General features: G+C 35.9%; 1 protein-coding gene across 2 annotated transcripts in view; it reads left to right on the forward strand.

Annotated features, from left to right (window-relative positions):
• LOC137628768 (modular serine protease-like) overlaps positions 1-10,000 on the forward strand; it is a 141,127-nt gene that overhangs the window by 14,211 nt on the left and 116,916 nt on the right. The window contains exon 1 of one of the 2 annotated variants that reach the window (XM_068359970.1): positions 9,023-9,297. The exons of the other annotated variant lie outside the window; for it this stretch is intronic. Coding sequence (XP_068216071.1) covers positions 9,243-9,297 — 55 coding nt within the window. The 5' untranslated portion in view covers positions 9,023-9,242. Of the gene's footprint in view, positions 1-9,022; positions 9,298-10,000 lie in introns of those variants that run through there. 2 annotated transcript variants of the gene reach the window in all.

Below are 10,000 nucleotides of genomic sequence, written 5' to 3' on the forward strand. Positions count from 1 at the left end.
ATTTCCCTGCAAATATAACGCTTATGTTCATTAGAATACATGTGAGATGGAATAATTCTATACAAAGATGCTGACATTGTAGCTGATTTGACTCTTTAGCTATGGTAAGCAGCTCTTCTAGGAGGACACTCCAAAATCAAACCATTTTTCTCTAGTCTTGGGTAGTACCATAGCCTCTCTACCATGGCCTTCTACTGTCTTGGGTTAGAGTTCTCTTGCTTGAGGGTACACTCGGGCACACTATTCTATCTTATTTCTCTTACTCTTGTTTTGTTAGTTTTTGTAGTTTATATAGGAGATATTTATTTTAATGTTGTTATTGTTCCTAAAATAGTTTATTTTTCCTCGTTTCCTATCCTTACTGGGCTATTTTCCCTGTTGGAGCCCCTGGGCGTATAGCATCCTGCTTTTCCAACTAGGGTTGTGGCTTAACATTTTATAATAATTGTAATAATAATAATAGTGATAATAATATGCAACTTCGATATTGTAATCTGTAATTGCCTTTTTGCTCTTCACCTGGCGACTGACAAGTGTTCTTCCCGGTATGTGAAGGCCTATGTTCTCGCTATGCATACAAACACTTCTCTTGTGAAAATAGGTTACCATACATACATAAACATATCTTTATAACTGCAAAGAGGCAAATGAACTTAACGCTTCATTTTCAAGCACAGAACAGAAATTTCACTTGTGTGTAAGGGTTTTTCAAGTACAGAACTGAAATTTCACTTGCGTGTAAGGGTTTTTCAAGTACAGAACTGAAATTTCACTCGTGTGTAAGGGTTTTCAAGTACAGAACAGAAATTTCACTTGTGTGTAAGGGTTTTCAAGTACAGAACTGAAATTTCACTTGTGTGTAAGGGTTTTCAAGTACAGAACTGAAATTTCACTTGTGTGTAAGGGTTTTCAAGTACAGAACTGAAATTTCACTTGTGTGTAAGGGTTTTCAAGTACAGAACTGAAATTTCACATGTGTGCAAGGGTTTTCAAGTACAGAACTGAAATTTCACTTGTGTGTAAGGGTTTATTAAGTACAGAACGGAAATTTAATTTGTGTGTAAGGGTTTTCAAATACAGAACTGAAATTTCATTTGAGTGTAAGGTTTTTCAACTATAGAACTGAAATTCCACTTGTGTGTAAGGGTTTTCAAGTACAGAACTGAAGTTTCATTTGTGTGTAAGAGTTTTCAAGTACAGAACTGAAATTTCACTTGTGTGTAAGGGTTTTCGAGTACAGAACTGAAATTTCATTTGTGTGTAAGGGGGTTTCAAGTATAAAACTGAAATTCCACTTGTGTGTAAGGGTTTTCAAGTACAGAACCGAAATTTCATTTGTTTGTAAGGGTTTTCAAGTATAGAACTGAAATTTCACTTGTGTACAAGGGTTTTCAAGTACAGAACTGAAATTTCATTTGTGTGTAAGGGTTTTCAAGTATAGAACTGAAATTCCACTTATGTGTAGGGGTTTTCGAGTACAGAACTGAAATTTCATTTGTGTGTAAGGGTTTTCAAGTACAGAACTGAAATTTCACTTGTGTGTAAGGGTTTTCGAGTACAGAACTGAAATTTCTTTCGTGTGTAAGGGTTTTCAAGTACAGAACTGAAATTTCACTTGTGTGTAAGTGTTTTCAAGTACAGAACTGAAATTTTATTTGTGTGTTACGGTTTTCAAGTACAGAACTGAAATTTCATTTGTGTGTAAGGGTTTTCAAGTATAGAACTGAAATTACACTTGTGTATAAGGGTTTTCAAGTACAGAACTGAAATTTTATTTGTGTGTAAGGGTATAGAACTGAAATTTCACCTGCGTGTAAGGGTTTTTCAAGTACAGAACTGAAATTTCACTCGTGTGTAAGGGTTTTCAAGTACAGAACTGAAATTTCACTTGTGTGTAATGGTTTTCAAGTACAGAACTGAAATTTCACATGTGTGCAAGGGTTTTCAAGAACAGAACTGAAATTTCACTTGTGTGTAAGGGTTTATTAAGTACAGAACGGAAATTTCATTTGTGTGTAAGGGTTTTCAAATACAGAACTGAAATTTCATTTGAGTGTAAGGGTTTTCAACTATAGAACTGAAATTCCACTTGTGTATAAGGGTTTTCAAGTACAGAACTGAAATTTCATTTGTGTGTAAGAGTTTTCAAGTACAGAACTGAAATTTCACTTGTGTGTAAGGGTTTTCGAGTACAGAACTGAAATTTCATTTGTGTGTAAGGGTTTTCAGGTATAGAACTGAAATTCCACTTGTGTGTAAGGGTTTTCAAGTACAGAACTGAAATTTCATTTGTTTGTAAGGGTTTTCAAGTATAGAACTGAAATTTCACATGTGTGCAAGGGTTTTCAAGTACAGAACTGAAATTTCATTTGTGTGTAAGGGTTTTCAAGTATAGAACTGAAATTCCACTTGTGTGTAGGGGTTTTCGAGTACAGAACTGAAATTTCATTTGTGTGTAAGGGTTTTCAAGTACAGAACTGAAATTTCACTTGTGTGCAAGGGTTTTCAAGTACAGAACTGAAATTTGACTTGTGTGTAAGGGTTTTCGTGTACAGAACTGAAATTTGACATGTGTGTAAGGGTTTTCGTGTACAGAACAGAAATTTGACTTGTGTAAGGGTTTTCGTGTACAGAACTGAAATTTATCTTGTATGTAAGGGTTTTCGTGTACAGAACTGAAATTTGACATGTGTGTAAGGGTTTTCGTGTACAGAACTGAAATTTGACTTGTGTGTAAGGGTTTTCGTGTACATAACTGAAATTTGACTTGTGTGTAAGGGTTTTCGTGTACAGGAATGAAATTTCACTTGTGTGTAAGGGTTTTCGTGTACAGAACAGAAATTTGACTTGTGTGTAAGGGTTTTCGTGTACAGAACTGAAATTTATCTTGTATGTAAGGGTTTTCGTGTACATAACTGAAATTTGACTTGTGTGTAAGGGTTTTCGTGTACATAACTGAAATTTGACTTGTGTGTAAGGGTTTTCGTGTACAGAAATGAAATTTCACTTGTGTGTAAGGGTTTTCGTGTACAGAACAGAAATTTCACTTGTGTGTAAGGGTTTTCGTGTACAGAACAGAAATTTCACTTGTGTGCAAGGGTTTTCAAATACAAAACTGATGTTTCATTTATGCGCAAGCGTTGAATAACCTCTTGGGTTCCTCTGCCTGGCTTTGACTTTAAACTCTTTATAGTCATTTGTGTGATCATAATGTACAAGGATTGATCCGCTGATAACTATATGATAACATCCTTCTAATTTCCCCCTACTGATCAGGTCTATTGAACCCTTTTGTATAAGTTAGTCATCCTTTATCAGAATGTCATCTTTGGAGATAACGAGAGTGACTCATAAGATGCTCTGTGAGGAAGTGATTGAAAGCTCTTCAAGTATAAAGAAGGTTGTTATTGTTGTTATTATTATTATTATTATTATTATTTGTAGTAGTAGTAGTAGTAGTAATAGTAGTAGTAGTAGTATTAGTAGTAGTAGTTGTAGTATTGTTATTATTATTATTATTATTATTATTATCAGTATTGTTAATAATATTATTGTTGTTATTATTGTTATTGTTGTTGTTATTATTATTTTTTATTATTATTATTATTATTATTTTTATTATGGTTGTTGTTGTTGTTGTTGTTGTTGTTGTTGTTGTTGTTATTTTTATTATTGTTGTTGTTGATGTTGTTAACTAAGCTACAACCCTGGTTGGAAACGCAGGATGCTAAAAGCCCAGGAGCTCCAAAAAAAAAAAAATTACCAAGTGAGGAAAGGAAATAAGGAAATAAATAAACTACAAGAGGAGTAATGAACAATTTAAATAACATATTAAAAGAAAAGTAAGAATATTAGAATAGATCTTTCATAAAACATACTATTAGACATGTCAGTCTGTTCAACATAAAAACATTATTATTATTATTATTATTATTACTATCCAAGCTACAACCCTAATTGGAAAAGCAAGATGCTATAAGCCCAGGGGCTCCAATAGGGAAAAATAGCCCAGTGAGGAAAGGAAATAAGGAAATAAATAACTGAAGAAAACAAATTAACAATAAATCATTCTAAAAAAAGTAATGTCAAAAGAGATATATCATATATATATACTATTAACAATGTCAACAACAAAAATGTCATATATAAACTATAAAAAGACTCATGTCCGTCTGGTCAACAAAAAAGCATTTGCTCCAACTTTGAACTTTTGAAGTTCTACTGATTCAACAACCCGATTAGGAAGATCATTCCACAACTTGGTAACAGCTGGAATAAAACTTCTAGAGTACTGCGTAGTATTGAGTCTTATGATGGAGAAGGCCTGGCTATTAGAATTAACTGCCTGCCTAGTATTACGAACAGGATAGAATTGTCCAGGGAGATCTGAATGTAAAGGATGGTCAGAGTTATGAAAAATCTTATGCAACATGCATAATGAACTAATTGATCGACGGTGCCAGAGATTAATATCTAGATCAGGAATAAGAAATTTAATAGACCGTAAGTTTCTGTCCAACAAATTAAGATGAGAATCAGCAGCTGAAGACCAGACCGGAGAACAATACTCAAAACAAGGTAGAATAAAAGAATTAAAACACTTCTTCAGAATAGATTGATCACCGAATATCTTAAAAGACTTTCTCAATAAGCCAATTTTTTGTGCAATTGAAGAAGACACAGACCTTATATGTTTCTCAAAAGTAAATTTGCTGTCAAGAATCACGCCTAAAATTTTGAAAGAGTCATACAAATTTAAAGAAACATTATCAATACTGAGATCCGGATGTTGAGGAGCCACCGTCCTTGACCTACTTACAATCATACTTTGAGTTTTGTTAGGATTCAACTTCATACCCCATAATTTGCACCATGCACTAATTTTAGCTAAATCTCTATTAAGGGATTCACCAACCCCAGATCTACATTCAGGGGATGGAATTGATGCAAAGAGAGTAGCATCATCTGCATATGCAACAAGCTTATTTTCTAGGCCAAACCACATGTCATGTGTATATAGTATGAAAAGTAATGGGCCAAGAACACTATCCTGTGGAACACCGGATATCACATTCCTATACTCACTATGGTGCCCATCAACAACAACTCTTTGAGATCTACTACTTAAAAAATCAATAATAATGCTAAGAAACGACCCACCCACTCCCAACTGTTTCAGTTTGAAAACAAGGGCCTCATGATTAACACGGTCAAAGGCAGCACTAAAATCAAGGCCAATCATACGAACTTCCCGACCACAATCAAGGGATTTCTGTACTGCATTGGAGATTGTAAGAAGGGCATCACATGCTCCAAGGCCTTTCCGAAAACCAAATTGCAAACTAGGGAATAGATGATTACCTTCAGCAAACCTATTAAGACGTTTTGCCAGAAGACGTTCAAAAACTTTAGATAATATGGGAGTTATGGAAATTGGGCGGTAATCAGTGGGACTTGAGCTACCACAAACACATTTACATAGAGGAGTAACATTACCAATTCTCCAACAAGTGCTAAAAGCTCCTCTTCTTGCTAACTTGCGTAAAATAACAGATAACTTTGGAGCTAAGAAATCTGCTGTCTTTATAAAAAACAAAGGAAAAATACCATTAGGGTCTACACCTCCATAAGCATCAAGGTCCAACAACAGAGTTTTAATCTCACGAGATCGAAAAGCTAAACTAGTTAGTTTAGCCTCAGGAAAACAGGAATGAGGAAGTTCAAGTTTTTCATTACTCTGTTTACTGTCAAAAACATCAGCCAAAAGGGTTGCCTTTTCCTTTGGACAGTGAGTGACTGAGCCATCTGGTTTAAGTAAAGGAGGAACTGTTGCATCTACACCAAAGAGTGCAGATTTAAGGGTAGACCACCATTTATGTTCCTGAGTTGTACCAGAGAGGGTTTCTTTTATGATTAAATTGTACTCCTTTTCAGTTGAGGCATAAACTCTCTGAGCAAAAGCTCGAAGCTGAGTATAGTTGTTCCAGGTCAAATCTGATCTGTTACCCTTCCAAAGGTGATAGGCCTCCTGCTTCTCCAAATAAGCACGTCTACAATCATCATTGAACCACGGTTTGTCCTTCATTCGGTACCTTAGCACACGAGAAGGGATACGCCTATCAATTATGTTGACTAGATTCTCATTCAAAGGGACAACAGGATCTACACTATTATATAATTGTGACCAATTCAAGCACAAAAGATCATGCAAAATCCCATTCCAGTCTGCTTGGGATTTCATATAAATTTTACAAGAATATGATATATCAGGGACAGGCTGCTCAGTCTTCACTAATAATGAAATCAAGGCATGATCAGAAGTCCCGACTGGAGAACCAACCTTACTAGTTATAACGCCAGGGGAGTCAGTGTATACAAGGTCCAAGCAATTACCAGACCTGTGAGTAGCTTCATTTATGATTTGCTCACAGCCTGATTCTGAGGCAAAGTCTAAAGCTCTTAAGCCATGGCGATCGGTAGGAGAGATAGAACTCAACCACTCCCTATGGTGAGCATTAAAATCACCAACAAAGACAAACGAAGCCTTTCTATCATCTTCTTGTATCTTAGCCATAATGGTAAGAAGACAATCAAAGATAGAATCATCCATGTCTGGATTCCGGTAGATTGAACACAAATAAAAGTTGTTATGCCTGCCACAAACTTTTATTACCTGAATCTCATGACATCCACATTGATAGCAGGACTTATGAGAAGCAGGGTACTCGGTCCTAATATACACCGCCATTCCCCTGGCCCTAGGAATGGAATCACGTTTCAGCATTATGGGCTTCTTAAAACCAGTTATAAGGAGCTCAGATGAGTGCCTCATATTAGAAACCAAAGTTTCTGAGCACAAAAGAATATCATACTGTCTGGACGCAACTGTAAGGTCTCGGATATTTGCATGAAGACCACGAATATTGCAATACAGAAGACGACATTGACGAAATCTAGGACGTACTGGTCCCGGATTTTGCTCAATGTTTCCAGACAGCATAAGAATTAATAGAAATAAAAAAGACACATCATACTTAAAAACTAGATTAACAAGAATTAAAACAAAAACAATATGTACAGAATAATAATAAAAGTGATTGATGATATCCATAGACTATAGTAAAAAGTCGGAAAAACTGGTCAACATGGAGGAGCCGATACACCATGCAAGGCTAAATACCCTCCAGGATAGCCACTTCAACTGAAGGGAGGACAGTAAGGATGGTTTTGAGAAGAAAAAATCAGAAAAAGGAAAAGACAACCTCTTGATAAACCACCAGGCATCCATGGCCCTTCTATTAAGCCTGCCCAACACACCATTTCAAAAAAACAAGAGGAAGAAAAAAAAATAAGATAGAATAGTGTGCCCGAGTGTACCCTCAAGCAAGAGAACTCTAACCCAAGACAGTGGAAGACCATGGTACAGAGGCTATGGCACTACCCAAGACTAGAGGACAATGGTTTAATTTTGGAGTGTCCTTCTCCTAGAAGAGCTGCTTACCATAGCTAAAGAGTCTCTTCTACCCTTACCAACAGGAAAGTACACTGAACAAATTGCAGTGCAGTAAATTAACCCCTTGGTGAAGAAGTGTTAAGTATCTCATTGTTGTCAGATGTATGAGGAAAGACGAGAATATGTAAAGAATAGGCCAGACTATTCCGTGTAAGTGTAGGCAAAGAAAAAATAAGCCGTGACTAGAGAGAGGGGTCCAATGCAATACTGTCTGGCCAGTCAAAGGATCCAATACCTCTCTAGTGGTAGTATCTCATATATGAGCAAATACTAATATCCTATCACGTTTTCTAAACCAATTTCTCATTACGTATTCTCCGAATAATAATGCGAATATTTCTATTATCATATTTTCAAAATATATAAGGAAATAAACAAAAGAAGTAAAGAGAAAGACGTTCAGAAAAGTTTTTTTTTTCTTTGAATGGAAATAAAACTGAACGAAATGCTATATCTGATGACTGCTATTAGTAGCAGCCTTCCCAAAATAATTCCCTTCTGAAATGCCACCAAGCACCATCCACACAATATTATTGCAACTCTAAAATCTCATTGGGATAATTAATATCAGGGGAAATCTCTCTCTCTCTCTCTCTCTCTCTCTCTCTCTCTCTCTCTCTCTCTCTCTCTCTATATATATATATATATATATATATATATATATATATATATATATATATATATATATATATATACATACATATATATAAATATATATATATATATATAATATATATATATATTTTTTTCTCTCTCTCTCTCTCTCTCTCTCTCTCTCTCTCTCTCTCTCTCATGTTGATGTTGGTTTTTAAAGTTTTAAAGGTCACTCATGAATGGCAGAGGCGAGGGACAGTGACAATGCCCTAGAGACTGACCATATATCCATATGATCAACGGCCAAACACACTCTCCACCCAAGCTAGGACCAGGGAGGGCCTGGCAATGGGTGCTACTGATTCAGCAGATAGATATATAGGCTCCCACAAATACCCCATCTGAAGCTCACATGGATGGTGAGGACGCAGACACTATAGGAAACTATCGAGCTTTAGCGGGTCTTGAACCCCAGTCCAGTAAATAAGCAGGCAGGGACTTTTCCAATAGGCTATCGCAACCCTAAATAACACTTATATAAGTGTTGATTATTTATACCAGACCTCTGCTCTTTACTCAAAGATTAAGTGTTATGTTACTTGAACAGGCTAACTGAATTATAACAAACATGGGCTTGAAGCTCTTCATAATTCCAATTCACTTTTATAATGCTTTTCTTGCATTAATATAGTCATATAACTCAAATTTCTTAAATTCACGTTGCGTCAATAGGATGCCATCTTCTAATTCTTTTTTGAAATGCTAGACGCATGTTTCCTCGTAAGAAATGTCTTATTTAGAAATTCCACCGTTGAATAATCCTCGCATCCTCGTATGTGGGAAACCGGAAACTGGGAAAACAGTAAAGGTTGAGTAGGATTCCCAAAACCATTCAGTCCGGACCACTGTTAGTTAACTTTCAGGCGAATCGACTTCAGTCCACGATTGAGTGTGTGTTGTGGTGGGTTGCTGCCTCGAACCTCAAAGTTTTAAGTTATATTCTCCCAGTTTTCGGTGGAGAGCTTGATATAAGTGCAACCATCATCGACAAACGAGATTGTGGTTCTTTACTGCTTTGTGATGTCTCGCTGATTAGTGATTATTATCTTTCATTCACTGGTGCTGACAGATAAAGATGCTCGAGTTCACAGAAGTACTTGTTATCATCCTCTCCCTGGCAGCATTGGCAGGTACGACAAGTGTTCTTTTGCGTTGGCTGACGTATGATATTGTTTTGCAATCCTTCCATTCCTTCTTTTTTAGTGGTCGAAAGTTATCATCAGGCTTTTATAATAGTTATCTTATTCCAAATCATAGATAATGCTTAATAAAGAGTAGGTAAATACCAATTTACCTTGATTAATTCGAGGAAGCATTCTCGGAGAATGACGTCGTGACGTTGCATGAAGAAAAAAGGGGAATTCCGATGTTGCAGGTCTAATGGCGTTTCCAAATTCCAATTATATTAAAATACTCTGTTATCGAAAGAGGTCACCGAGAAGGTTAAAAGTTGCTTAACATTTTGGCGAGTCTACGAAAATAAGATTTACGATATCAATAAATAGCTAAAGTGTATGTATGTTTGAACTAGATATACATTTTTTAATGGCTGCTATATCGTCCTCAGTCAAGTGGGTGTCATCTCTAATATATCGATGGTAAAGAGTTTTTTCCTAATTTTAGATGAAAAATTAACGTTTTAGTGGATAGACTACATCCCTAATGAGTAATATAGGTCTTTCATAATATAAAGATATAGGGATTTCAGGGAATACAGATGAAATGGTCTATTAAAAGCGAAAGATAATTCAGGTTTCGATGCATTGCTGAACACGCAAGACTGCGAAATACGTGAGTCCTGTGCTATCTGAATTTTTCGGTTGGCCTTGACCT

Source organism: Palaemon carinicauda, chromosome 2 (genome assembly GCF_036898095.1).
Source record: "Palaemon carinicauda isolate YSFRI2023 chromosome 2, ASM3689809v2, whole genome shotgun sequence".
Lineage (NCBI taxonomy): Eukaryota > Metazoa > Arthropoda > Malacostraca > Decapoda > Palaemonidae > Palaemon > Palaemon carinicauda.